The sequence below is a fragment of the Oxyura jamaicensis genome, chromosome 1, assembly GCF_011077185.1.
Source record: "Oxyura jamaicensis isolate SHBP4307 breed ruddy duck chromosome 1, BPBGC_Ojam_1.0, whole genome shotgun sequence".
Taxonomy (NCBI): domain Eukaryota; kingdom Metazoa; phylum Chordata; class Aves; order Anseriformes; family Anatidae; genus Oxyura; species Oxyura jamaicensis.
The window spans coordinates 52,361,404-52,375,639 of NC_048893.1; the positions used below are offsets into that span (position 1 = coordinate 52,361,404).

Genomic DNA, 14,236 nt, shown 5'->3' on the forward strand with positions numbered 1-14,236 from the left:
TGACTTCTTTGTGGTCTTCTGCTGTAGGTGGATATGTATGCAAATCTGTATTAGGTTATGTTTAGTACTGGCTTTCTTCAAAGCGTGGCTGGCCAAACTTGTGATTCCCAAGAGGGGTCTGTTTTACAGGCCCTTTGAAAATGATGCCCTTTCAAGTAATTCAAGTAAGGCACCCAGAGTAATTAGTCAGTCTTAAATTTGCTTAAAATATAGCCTAAATAACGAGTCTTTGCAGACTCCTACCCTTCATTGCTTCATTTATGTCTCTTACTTGTGAATTTCGTGACAGACCAAAGAATGCTCAGTGAAATATCATTGCGAAAACATTGGCACCACATTAAAAGGTTCTTTCTTCACTGAAGAAAAAACATTTTAGCAGATCTGCTCTAAACATGATTTAAAATTATTTCTCTCCAAGCCATGGTATCATTTACCCATACCTGCCAACTGGAAATAACCACACGTAGGGAAATGATTAAACCATTATTTGTCTGGGCCGTTCTTAATGAGAAGCTCAGATGTGAGACGAATTGTGATACTTAAAGCAAAGTCCCATTTTTAACCTGAGAGGTACGGGAGATGACTAAGGGCCATGTTCCTTCTGAAGGCATCTGAGTCACAACAGCTTTGCTCCTGCTTTCAGTCGTTCAGAATAGACATTTTAACTTTCCACTGAGAATGTGCAGGTCTCATGTACTCTCTCACGTCTCTACCATGGAAACCCCGTCTGTGAAAGCGTTGATGTACTTATCCTGTTCCGCTGTCATCTGCTGCTATACATAGCGATAGCGGACCCCATGTCTCCCTCTTGAGTTGGTTACTCAGGAAACCAGCCCTGCACACAGCCCTTTATCATGATTTAACAAAAATTAAAACTGGGAATCCAGAGGATGATTTGGCGCTGAATTAAATGAGCTGGCGTGCTCTCTCCACGGGAAGTGCTGGTTGGCTTCTAGCCTGTATTTCCCATCTGGAGAGCCTTATCATGCTTGAAAGAATTGCAGTGGTTATGGTTGTACCTTCATTAGCGTTATAGCTTGAGTCAGGAAGGTGCTTTTGAAGTCAAAGTCCTGATTGCACGTGCCTGCTGTACCTTGCTTTGCAGCACAAAAAGCTCACAGAATTTGAGAGTTATATTGAATGGGGATGAAACTGAGCTGAAGAATATTCTGCCTACAGCTAATACTCATTTGGTCCATGGGACCAGACTAAGGCTCATCCGACACACCACCTCCTGTTTCACTTTCACATACAGAGTGTGGATGTCAGTTCTTCAGTATCAACTGTTTTTCTTGGCAGATTCGCTCTTATTATGCTATCCCAGATGTTCATTTGGATTTAGCCTTTAATTCCGTTCAGTTCCTGGATTTCATCACCAAACAGACCTGTAGAAATCCATGAACCAAGAATGGAGGAAGTAAAAGTTCTTGTTTTACATTAAAAGCTAGCTGTTGTGCAAGCTCACTTTAGTACTTTTGGTTCTCCTGAATGCAATACAAGTCTTAGATGGTGTTTGGATTAAGTTTGTGAATTGTAAATAAGAAATTGTATTTCAGGCTTCCTTCCACACAAGGCTTTTGGACACTGTAAACCTGAGGAGCGGGAGAACGTGCTCGTAAAGGAGCTGATGCTCACAGTAAAGAGCCTGCGAGAGGCACACTGCTCCTGCTTTGCTTGTTCAGAACGGAGCAGGGAATTGCTTTCTTTGTTCCCATGTGGAATTTTGTTTATATGGTAGAGAGGAAAGGCAAACGTTTCAACAATTTTAAACCAAGTACGCTTAATCTTGCTTGAGTAACTTTTCCAGCCCACCAACCACCTACAGCAGGGCTATGCTTCACTAAAGAATTAGTGTATTGTAGATAGAAATAAAACATTTATAAGCAGTGACGGAGGACTCAAAATAATTTAGTTTAATGCTTCATTAATTCCTCTTGCTTTTCTGTTATCACTTTGCATAACCTGTTACTAGTACAAAATTCATTAGTTGAAGGTCAGAATTCTGTATTGCCTGTAGGAAGGAGGTGATAAGCAAGTCTTCATCTGCATCTGACATGCCTGTGATTTGAGCTAGGACTGTATTCAGAAACAAGGAGAGTTCAGACTTATTCAGGTTTTGGCCTATTATTTGACAGTGCCAATAGAGAAGCTCTTTGACTATTTCCATTTTTTTTCTAACTGTGCAGAAGTGATTTTCTTATTCTCTTAAAATGCAAACTAAACAAAAACTGCTGTCAGTGCTCAACTGAACCTTGTCATGCTGTAGGAGAACAGGCAGAAGCTGTCAGTGTCAAATCTAAGTTACAGCTATTGTAAGGTTTTTGTTTGGTTTTGTTAGAATTAAAAACCCAGTTTTCCACCCTTGAAAAGAATGTTTAGCACAACAGCTAATACTCATCTGAGTAGAAAGCCACGTGGAAAGTATCTTCAACTACAGTTTTAGGGGAAAGACATTTGGCCAGTGTAACAATATGCTGCTTTGCAAAACATGTTTTGCCTTTTCTGTTTGTTTTCTGCGCCTGTTTTAAAGCTTCACATGCCCCTTGTTTTATCAGTCGGGGACTGTGATCTTTGGCTTCTCTTTGCAGACAAAAATTGAGCCAATTAAGGCTTTCATGTGGCGCAGTCCTGCAGGGAAGCTGTTGTTGTGACCGCTAGATTCACCAAGCAGATGAAGCAGAAGTTGAAATTTGTTTCTGGGAATGTGATTTGTGTTGCTCTATGCACGGCTTTGTGAATATCTGAAAGGTGATGGAAGCAGTCTCTGAAAAGGGCATTGTCTGAACTGAGAGCTAAGAGGAGGGGAGCTGCAGCACAGGTAGATAATTTCCATGTGCTTCTTTCTTGCTTTGGTATATTTGCTGCTTCCTAGTTTTGAGCCCACATGCAATTACTCTGGCTGTGTGTTTGGGTTCTAGGATGCCATATACACAGAGTGTGTGAAAGTATGTAGAAGGCAGGTGTAAAAAAAAAAAAAAGAAAGAAAAAAATGCTGCTGTCCTCTCCAGCATACAATACTCAGCTTAAGTCCTTGTAAACTTCCTAATTCCTACTGGCAATTTGGGGTTTTCATCCCATGAATTCTCAGAGCTAGTGCTTGCTTTGCTATGGCAGTTCAGAGAATCAGAGAATCCTAGAATGGTTTGGGTTGGAAGGCACCCTAAAGGTTGGAAGGCCACCTGGTTCCCACCCCCTGCCATGGGCAGGAACACCTCCCACTAGATCAGATTGCCCAAAGCCCCATCCAGCCTGGTGGTGGACACCTCCAGGGATGGGGAGCCCACAGCTTCTCTGGGCAGCCTGTGCCAGTGCCCCACAGCCCTCATAGTAAAGGATTTCTTCCTAACGTCTAATCTAAATGCAGGAGTCTAATCTTCATGCGGGAGTGCATCTGGAGCTACCTCTCTCTGCTGGGACCAGTACTGATTTACAGTATTTTGTCTTCTCTTGTCACAGCAACTGTTTAGTGCAAATCACTTAATAATTGGAAATAGAGCCTCTCCTCACGCTGAGCGGCTAGAAGATTGTAGTTGGGATGGAATCCAGAAAGGATGGAATTTGGGCTGTTTTTCTAATTTCTCTGTTTTTACAGACTGCCGCGCTGAGTTTTGCTGTAGGTCTGAATTACCAACGCTCCAGTGCAGTTTCCTACTTGGACATGCAGCCTGTTAGTTACTTTTGAATGTTTTGGTATACGACATTTGTGAATCCCGTGCTTCTGGGTTTCAGACTCTCCTGAGAAGGGTATACTTTATCTCTGCACCACACCAGGGGAGCACACCGTGGTTCAGTGGCAACATTTATGTGACTGGGAATGGGGGTAATGCAGCAGGGAGTCTAATCATAATCTCAAAAGGCCTGTCATATCACTAGGTTGTGTTTTTTATTTCTAGCCATAAGGTTAATGGAGAAAAGTTAATATTTGTTATAAAACAAAAACTGTGTTCTCCTTTTCTGAGGAGAGAGGGCAAGAGACATTGCTCAGAATTAATTCTAAAGGCGTTGCCACTTGCTGGGGACACTGAGAAAGTGATGTTAAGATACAGTACGCAGGCTATGCTTTGGCCTAAATAATTCTATGATACGGACCACATTTATGTTTTGGCCTATCAGTAATCATATATGCAGAGCCTGTAAGAGGCCTTCTGCATCCGTTACAAGAAAACAGTTGAGGTACTGATTTCAGTAAGCAAAATGTTTGCAATTTTAAACCAGCAGCTTCTCAATACAATGTATGGGGCAGTAGCTGAGGGAGGCCAGTCCTTTGTGGATATTGTCAACTCCTGATTCCTGCTGTGAACAATAGCCACAGTAGACCGTACTGAAATGTTGTCAAAACAGAACAAAAACATCTGGCTTTTAAATTTGTTTAACTGCGTTAATTGCTAAATAGGATCATCTGTTGTTCCATGTCAAGGAAAGGAAAGGTAGTGAGCTGTTAGAGCACAGTTACCTAAACGTGCCGCATTTTTCACAACAGGAAGTGTTCTGCAGTCGTGTCGGTGACTTCAGGTGCAATTCGTAATGTCTCCACAACATTTCATCTTCTGCATAAAGGCCGTGATAGAAGATGAGCCGCTGTGCCTGCGTGGAGTTGTATTAATTCGGAAGTGTTGCCGTGTGGCTATGCAGCAGCCAGTTCAGAATTGGTGCGTTGTATTTGAATTGCAGAGAAACCAACTCCTTTAATCCCCCCAAAGTGCTCTTCCTGCTTTAAGTATCTGTGCTGTGTAACGTGCTCTGGCGCTCTCTTGCTACTTTACATATCAGGACATCGAAGTGATGTTCCTTGTATTTTTTGGAAGTGTATCTATAGTAACAAAAATACAGATTTATACTTCCATACCACCTGGTTTCTGCTCTTGTGCCCACTGGTGCTGCTTTTGTCTCGTACCTTATTTCCCCAAACAAAACCAGCTGGAATTGTGCTACCATTTAGGATAAGGAGTTAAAAACAAACGTATGGTCTGTGAATATCGTTACTCCCAGGCTTTTTAAATAAAAAATCCAAGCCCATCAGACTTTTAAGATAGATTTAAATATATGTAACTACTCCACTTAATCTCTTGTATTTCCCAGTTCATTGCATATAGAATGAAATCACAAACAGAGAGAGGCTGCAGCTCGACTTCTGCTCTGCTAGATGTCCTGCTCTGAGAGCAGAACTGGAACCCTGAGCAGGTATTGTAAAGCAAACAGAGCTGTGGAGGACACTTCCAGCTGTGTTTCTGGTTGTGGCATCTCACACAGAAATCTGTAACTGTTTTTCTTCTAATTTGATTATCTACCTGCAGCTCGTCTCCTGGAAATTATTTGCTCGTTCTTTGACTTTGATCTCTTCTCTTGAAGCCCGATTTCAAAGGCTTGAGGCATCACGTGGAGAAGGGAGTCTGTAGATGCAAGCCGAGAGCCTCGTTGCAAGAGGCCTAATAAAAGCACCTGGTTTGTTTATGTTTTCAGATAGCTGTATGTGTTTGCTTTCCACGCGCTTGTATCATCTGTGATTAAAAAGACATGGTTGGAGCAGGAAAACTCATTGTGTTAGCCGTGGAAATGTGCTGTTTGTCCTTTCTGAAGTTGCAGAAAGAAAAGGCTGTGCTCAGGGTTTTGGCAGGCTGCATTTATTCCCTGATCCCTGCAACAATAATGTACTTAGCTCTGCCGGTTGTTTGCAAGAGAAGCATAATAATTCAGGGGAGTAAAACTTTGTCTGCGATACAATTTTTTTTCCTTCACGTTCCCACTGTCTGTTTGGGCGTATTCTTACTTGATAGCTGGGAACGGTCTGTCCTATTTCTTCTCATTGCCCCACACCTTGGCACTCCATAAAGCTGTCAGCAGAGTTTGCGAAGGGGCGATTAGCCATCCAAGAAACAGGCATGGAGTCTGCTGTAGGAATGGGTAAATTGAGGGGTTCCCATTAGAAGTTCCTTATCTCCCTTTTCCTCTTGAGTTTGGAAGTGGAATAATAGTAACTGCAGTGAAGCTTTCTGTTATCTCCTTTATTTTTTCAGTTCAGGTATCAGCAATGTCTTTTGAATGCAGAATGACTGTGGGTGCGCAGAGCGGGCTGTACATTATCTGTATTTGCCCTAACTGTTCTTGGACTTGAAGCTGTAGCAAGTCACTCACAGATCTGATAACTGTTACCATGGGTGACAATTTCCATTTTGCTCCTCCAGAGGGTGAGCCTTCTGAGAAATTACACAGATCTCTGACAGTTCAAATTAACTCTGCTTGGCCCTCAAAACTTCTTAGTGCTTTCTCTCAATTCTTTCACGCTGGCTGTGACAGGCAGGCTTTTCACGTTGCTGAAGCTAACAAAAGTCTGACATCTCAGCTGGATCTTAAAGGAGGAACGGCTGTGGTACAGCTGTGGGCAGAGCTGGGGCAGGGTCCCGCAGTGCTACCCACATGATGCTGTGCAACCAGGGCAGCCCCACCTCGGGGGGCTGAGGAGCAGGTATGGTGGGTCTCACAGGGCTTGGGGTGGCATCAGGAGGCAGGACGTCTGGCTTCCACAACATGTGGCCTGTCTTCTGCTGCCACTTGGGATAGCTCAGTAGCAAGAGTCTCTTTTTGCCATGGCACCGTAACTATGGTGCCATGCTTTAGTGGTGGTTGAATTTTCAGAGCTTGTCATACTTCTGGGCTTGAATAATTGCAGTTTACTGATTGCAGCTTTTTTCCTGATCCTTAAATTGATGCTCAGGTCTTAGCCTTAATCCAAGGGTTTTTATCCATGCCAGGGGAATGGAATCAGCAAGAATTATCAGGCTTGATCGGGTTTGTGTCCCAAATGGGAAATTCGCTGGAGCTACATAACAAGAAGAGTACTGGTGGAGATCTCTTTTCCATCACCAGTGTATTTCCCACCTGTTTCATATTTCTACAGCATCCTGCTCTCTGATGCTGCCCCGCTAGCAAGATGACAGCTCCTTCTGTGCTGGTGACCCAATTTTTGAATACTTCTGTCTTCCATGCTTTGAGAAATGCTTTTTGGAAGTGGGGTGAGGACAAATGGGAAGAAAGTGCCAACAGCCTTGATCTGTGGTTCAAAATATGTGTGTCTTACCAAATGCTACGCAAAATGCTACAGGGTGGGAGCCCCACCCTGAACTGACAGAGGAAGTCATGAGCATATTTGCAGCTCTTTATCTCATCTTTTTACGAAAGCATATAGTAAACATGAGAGAGAAACTAGAATTTGGTTCAGAGAGAAGGTGAAGAGCTGCAGTGGTAGGCCTTGCCTCTCTGAGTTAGTCTGAAGTTGGGTTTGGACGGGACATGAGCTTCTCTTTGACATAGCAAAGTAAGATTTCAGTTTTCCTTCATGAGCTGATCTAAGTGAAAAGCAGGCTACTTGATTCAGTCTTTCCAAGTTAGCTGTAGTTTTCCACAGACACTGCATGTTCTCTGGCTGATTTGCAGTTCAGATACTGCCTGTGAAGAACATTGCCTACGATGTTTGTGACGAGCTCAGTACTATGTGTGACTAAGGAAGCACCCTTCCTTCTCTTCCCTACCTACAGGTCAGGTAGATGATTCTGATTCTGAAATCTTACCCGATTTCAGAAGGTTTTGCAGCCTCTCTAGGCACTTAAGCTATGCAGATCTCTGAAGACCCTTTTGCATTACTTGGTTCCTTGCAAATCTCGGTGTCTTCCATCAACTGCAGAAGCAATGAGGGTGTATGGGTACTTTGACCTTCCTCTCTGAGTGGTTGGATCCTTCCATCCCCTTCCTCTGCAATGTTTCGTTCTTAAAGCGGTTCTGATTCCACTTATTTCTCACGCTGGGTAACAGGAACTCCAGTATCTTTATATGACTGTCCTTGAAAGCTTTGCAAGGCTGAAATTTGCCCAGCTTTTGTCCCTGCTGTTACACTGGAGATTTGGGCTTGATTTCTGAGCCTTGATTTCCCGAGTCACCTTCTTTACAAGCAGCACCACCTGGACACTTTGCAGCAGTATCTCCCTTCACTCACACATTATCGTCTTCAAAACACGGCTGGGACTGAGGGAACACTGAAGTCACACGTTGCAGTTTTAGACCCAGTTTCACAGGAATTAATGCATCGGTTTGAAGCAAAGATGAGTGATTCCCATCTCTGTGCTTTGTATGGAAAGGCATTTGTCATCGTAGACTCTCCTTTGTAGCTCCTGCTTCCCTTTGGGGGTCAGACGGAAGGCCAGCAGTTGCAGTGCCTGGCTGCCAACAACCCTTTCTGCAGCAGGGTGGAGGCACGACGCAGCTGCATCACTCATCTCCAGGGAGCTTTCTCTTGGTAGCCCAGGGTGTGACCACAAAGATCGTAACACTTCAGGAATTCTGTGAGGAAGCACCGTTGTCCGCAAGTAGCAGAGAGAATGAAAAAATGGAATGTGTGTGGTAGGAACTTCAGGAGGCCCTTGCTAGCCAGCCCAACAGTGGCAGGAAAACCCGTGTCCTGCTGTCGGTCACCTAAAGCTGGTGCTTGTTCTCCTAGCGGTTGGTGCTGCAACTCGCCACGTGGCTGAGTGGGACAAAACCACGTACACCCCTGTCCCAAACACTTTTGGTGATGGTGGTATCCCTTCGATTCCCCCAGTAAGCCATGTGTAACGCCTGCTCCGTGGGACGTGGTGCTGACAGCCCTTCAGGCTCTTCCCCAAGGTAGATGGGGCAGTCTGCAGGCACTGGGGCCGTGCTTCAGCATCATGGGGGCTCCTGCTGCAGTATGGGCTTCAGCCCCAGCCTCTCCTTTCTGGCTTTGGCTGCCCGTGCAGCTTTTGCTCAGTTTTGCTGACACAATTATTTGTGGAGCCGGGCTGTAAATGAGCATACCGAGCCAGGTTAAAATAACTCTTTGAAAACAACAGTGATCTGAGGCCGCAAACTGTTGTGTCAGCATAACTGAGGGCTAGCAGGCTTTGTCCCAGGCCCAAGTGCAGGAGTGAGGGCAGAAAGTGGAAACTCAATTTATAGGGGATGAAAATACCGTGCAGACATCACGTACAGACAAAAGCAGAAGGGCAGACAAGGGTACACCCAACTGAAAGGGGGGCTGGGGGAAATTCCTTCTGCATCCTTGAATATCGCAGTACCAGAGAAATACGAATTTTTGTTTTCCTGCATATAGGGGAAAAAAAAACTACCAACAGCTGGCCCTGCTACTGTAGTCTGATGAGTTCTTCTTTCTGTGGCAGCACTGTATTGTCAGCACGGGCTCCCCCAGGTTGTGCTAGCAAAGCTAGCGAGGTTGGCCATGCAGCGAGCCAGGCCAGGATGCACACTGAGTTAAACAGCCCCCGTTTGGGGAGGGGCACGTGCCATCGGGAGGAGGCAGACACCTTTTGGTGACAGACCCTAAGGTCTGCGTCTGATACTATTCACTACCTTCAGCAATTCAGTTTAAGCAAGGGAATCGCGTGTGTATTTTTTAAGCTGGCAGGTTAGTAAGCTGGGAGGAGGGCAGGATGGGGGCTCACAACATCCTGGAGAAGCTGAGAAATGAAATGGGGGAGGAGAGGGGAGAAGAAAAATGCATTTTCTGCCTTTTGGTACATCCAGCCAGTGGCATGAAGTGAGGAGGGAGAATCCTGGCTGGAGAGCAGCTCTGCAGGAGAGGACTGGAGACCTTTCACAGTTTGTGAGCCAAGCACAAGTAAACAGTGTTACGCATTCTACGCACACAAGAAGAGGCAAACAGACTGACACATATAACTGAGAAGTCTTATTTAATAATCTCTGAAAAGCTGATAAAGCCTGGGCTGGAATATATACCCAATTTTGGACACTGCACTTCAAGAAAAATGCAGATCAACTGGAAAAAGTCCAGAAGAGAGTAAACAAGCAAAGATCTGGGAATTGTTATCTGTAAAGGAAGGATGAAATAACTGGCTTTGTTCATTTTATCCAGCAGAAGACTCTGAGAGAGCCAAAGTTTTCAGATATATAGGGATAAATGCAAAGAGGAAGAAAATAGGTTGTTCTCTGTAATTATTGCAGGCAAGGCAAGGAATAATGAGCATAAATTGTAGGAAGGGAAATACAGTTTAGACATTCAGAAAGGTTTTCAAGTAGTAAGCTCTGGGATAATTTCTCTGCAATAATATTGCATTTTTTTATTAGTGGTCTTCAAGAACAGGTTAGATGACCCGCCGTAAGGAACAGCCTGGTATATTTTCTGCAGCCTGTGCAGTCAGAAAGGATTAGGTGCTAGGAGTTCCTTCATTTTGTGGGGTCCTATTTGCTGCCTTAGGTACCGGGGCTGTGCATGCACGCCCTGTCTCGGTGGCAGGAGCCCTGCCCCACGCCTGCCTACCTCCACGTCTTGTGCCAGGGGTTATCACGGCTTCTGGTCCGCTGGCTACGCTGCTCGTCTGGGCGTATAGTCGAAATGGGCCAGAATACCTGGCGTCTCTGAGAACAGCAGAGCTTTGTCAGTGGGGATAATCTCGAGTGAAATGGATAAAGAAGCACCCAGGCGAGCAAGCCAGCAGGGCTGGGTGCCAGGGGCCGGGAAGGACGGCGGTGGGAGAGGCTCGTGTCTGTGCACCTGAGCTGCCAAAACCAGCCAGTGCTGGGCACCCTCTGCCTCCCAGCTTCAGTCTGCTGCAGAGAGATTTGGTGGTTCCTTGTTTTTTTTCCATTTGCTCCAGTAAAGTATTTGTCATTACATGGCCAGCAAAATGTGCAAGGCTTAGTTCACTTCAGACAGAGCAGGGTTTTACAACAGACACCCTCTTCTGACATGGCAGCCCCGTCCTAGATTACTGAGGGAAGCAGGGAAGGATTTGTGCCCTCTTGACATTTCCAGAGGTCAAATATGAAGTCCTCTGTCATGTTGCCAGCACAGAGAGCTCCAACCCTGTGCTTGTTTCCAAAGAGCTGGTCATGGGAGATTGACATTGTTTTTGCAAGGGTCTTCCCCTAGCAGTTTTGCACTGCTTACTATTTAACATGTATGTGATTTGGGGGAGGGTTTTTCTTTCTTTTTTCTTTGTCTCAGGGATTCTTTTTGTCTTGTTTTATTCTTCTGTCCTGAAGATCTTACTGGACTACCTATGAAATCAGCTGAACTCCTGCAGTTGACTTTCCTGACCATTTGCCGCGGCCAGGGAAATGTCACTTAAAGTTCATGTCCTGCCTCACGCTGACGGCAGAGGTAGGAAGGGGAGAGTGAAGAATTACTGCCGTGCCGGCACATTCTAGGGGGAGAGGGATTTGGAGGACTCAAGAAGAGGCTTGCTGCGCTTGTCTCCAGCGTAGATTTTTCTGCTGATTTATCTGTCACCCAGTATCTTTGCCCAGGATTGCCTGAGCCTAAAGAAGCTTTAATTTCACTCTTCTGTGATACGTGTACCATGAGAGAAACGTGTGTTTAAGTTCAAGCTCATGCATATATTCACAAGCAGCTTGTGGGGCTTGAAAAGAGCATTTCCCAGTCGGATTTGCTGCTTGCTGTTCATGAGAGCGTGGTGGCCAGACTGCACGGTTGTTCCATGTCTCAGCTAGCCAGTGCATTCTTGATATTATTTTTTCAGTTATTGCAAAACCATCTCTCTACCCTTACTTTACTTATCCCAAAGTGCAATCAGTGCACTCCCATTTGCCAGCTTGCATAACTTGCCCTGGTGATTTCTCCCTGCTTGTATGAAATTTGATTGTATGAAACCATCTTTAATCTGAACAGGAACTGTTTTGCCCCATCATTTGTGTACTCACTCACTATGGGTAGTGCTTACTTACTCTACGACTTATTTTTCATTCACTGCTGTAGCCTGATTCTCATTGTGGGGCACTGGTGTGTTGATAATTCCTAGCGTATTGACTAACTTGTACTTTTTACCCCATTTATGTAAATGGAGAGGAACTCTGCCTGTATTTCACGGGAGCTGTGTCTGTCTTAACATTTTGTCTTTGTTGGCTCTGCATTTTATTCCGGAGGAAAGTTCAGAAGCTTACACCTGCATTGGAAGTGGCTTACTTACTTTCGAATAGCATTTTGATATTTCATTATGAAGTTACATTTGAGAAATATTTTAATCATTGGTCTCAGGTGAAAAAGAGCATAAGTAGACTATATTTTGAAGGACGTAGATGCAGCACTTCGGACTGCACAAGTTGAGATTTCTGTCTTCAAAAGCCTTGCAAAGTGCCTTAAAAAGCTGAAGGATTTTTTATCATTGCTGCTTATCTTGATGGCAATTTAGAAACTCCATCGAGCAGTTTCAAATCTAAATACTTCATAAATATTTATGCATTGAGTTCTGTGCCCTTCAGCTGGTTCTGAATACAAGCCACAATGCGATTGTTTTAGAAAACAAGTGGCTTGTGGACTTGGGAAACCACGAGGAGCAAGTGACACTTCTCATTGCTGAGTTAGGAGTAATGAGTAATGAGTTAGGAGTAATTTCTCCAGTTTTACTGTGGGACGTGAGCTTTGTGTGCTGCAGAGGACCCAGGCAGAGTGAGAGATTCCTCCAGGGTTAGTATGGTCCTGGACAGCAGAGGATCGGTTTCTTAAAACCTGATCCATTTTGGCTCTGCTCTTCTACTAGGCCCGAGGGGGCGAGGAGGTCTCTCAAATGGAGAGCTGCTGGTAATTCCTCAGGTCTTGGTTATCTGTCAACAGGGAGATGTACTTTCCTGTCCAAGTGTTCCTGTTGTCCTGATAGTCTCTGTTACACGGAATATATACGTCCTGCTGTGGACCTACAGAACTTGTAACCAGCCCTTGCCTGTACACAAAACACAGGTGCAGATTAATGAAAGACTTGCAGCTTCCTATGACATTAAAAGGTGGTAAAGAGGATTTACAGTTCATTAGGATCCTCCCCCATCCTTCCAACCATTTCACATATCTCTTCAGTGTTTTGGTGCCATTCTCTGATTTAAGGGTCCTGGGTATTTTACACCATGCTGAAACTCGTGAAAGGCATTTGGTGGGGGGCGATTTTTGACTTGTGTTCATGGTCCCCGCTGGGTGAACATTGGTTAGCTCTACTAAAAGTGTAGCCCAAATTACTCTCTTCAGTAGCCCACAAAAAATCCAGCTCCTGTAGCTCCTTTGCTGTCAAGCAGATCGTGTCAGTTCACATTGCTTTATACCAGCTGGAGATCTGGTCCAGCATGTTGACAGATGCAGGAGGCAGTTGCTGTGCTGTATTTGTTTATTTGGTTGGCCTGAAAGGACGTGGAGAGAAAACCTCTTCATTCTTACTCATTCTCTTTTTTTTTGTTTTCTCAACAGCTCTGAAAAGTCCAGCTGCATTTCATGAACAAAGAAGGAGTTTGGAGCGGGCCAGGGTAAGATGCAATATGCTCTTCAAGGTTTTAGGGAAGTCAGGAGTAGTATGTCTTACATTTTGGGCATCCTGTAGCTGTTGATGTGACGCAGAAGGAAGTCATTCATACTCTGGATGTAACACAATGCTGTGCAGACACGGATGTGTAGGATGGGGTGTTCTTTAGCTTCTATGTGGTGGTGGTTACCCCTCAGTGAACTAGTTGTGCATGAAGGCCATTGAAGACAGTGTTTGGATTTTCCCTGGAGGTCCCTGATATTCTTCTTCCCCCACCGTCCACTTACTTTGCATTATTTGTGCGTCTGCTTTGCCCTTAAATGCTTCTATCACGTGAACGTCACTGATTTCCACCTTTGAGGAAAGTGTATGATTTCTTTGTTACATGCACATGCACTTGTTTATCTAGGAGATATTAGTAGCTGAAAACATAATCGAGAAGATAAACTGAAATCACACAGGCTTCTGGCTCTTTTGAAAGAGGAAGCCAGGCCTGAGCCAGGCGTCACACTTCACATTGCACCTTTGCTAACTGGGGGTTTCTTGATTTCTGTTCCTCAGAAGGTCTCTGGGGATAGTGGTTTGTTGTTTTTTTTTCTGATTGGCCTACAGGGGGAATAAAAACTGGTATGACTCTGGGCTAAGTTCTGTTTTAAAAGTGAAAGCAACATAAGACTAAAGAAATAACAGCTGTGATTAAAACCAGGCAGCATTGCCACTTTATACTTGATGGAAGGCTTGGAACAGTGAGTTTTGCATTACAACCAGTGTCCCAAAGGCTTTTGTTTCTTCTTCCTCACTTAATAAAACCTTCTTACCAAGCTAATATTTTGGTGTGGGCAATCGAGCAAGTATGGTGCAGTTTTCTGATTGACTTCAATGTTAATTTCCTCTGAAGGCCCATTCAGACGGGCAGTACTTAGCAGTCTGTTAGCCACTGCTCCCAG

The 14,236-nt window shown here is 44.6% G+C and overlaps 1 protein-coding gene across 3 annotated transcripts in view; it reads left to right on the top strand.

Moving 5' to 3' along the window:
• MRTFA (myocardin related transcription factor A) overlaps positions 1-14,236 on the top strand; it is a 44,853-nt gene that overhangs the window by 19,380 nt on the left and 11,237 nt on the right. For all 3 annotated transcript variants that reach the window (XM_035338659.1, XM_035338667.1, XM_035338676.1), the window contains exon 3: positions 13,238-13,293. In XM_035338659.1, coding sequence (XP_035194550.1) covers positions 13,238-13,293 — 56 coding nt within the window. The remainder of the gene's footprint in view (positions 1-13,237; positions 13,294-14,236) is intronic.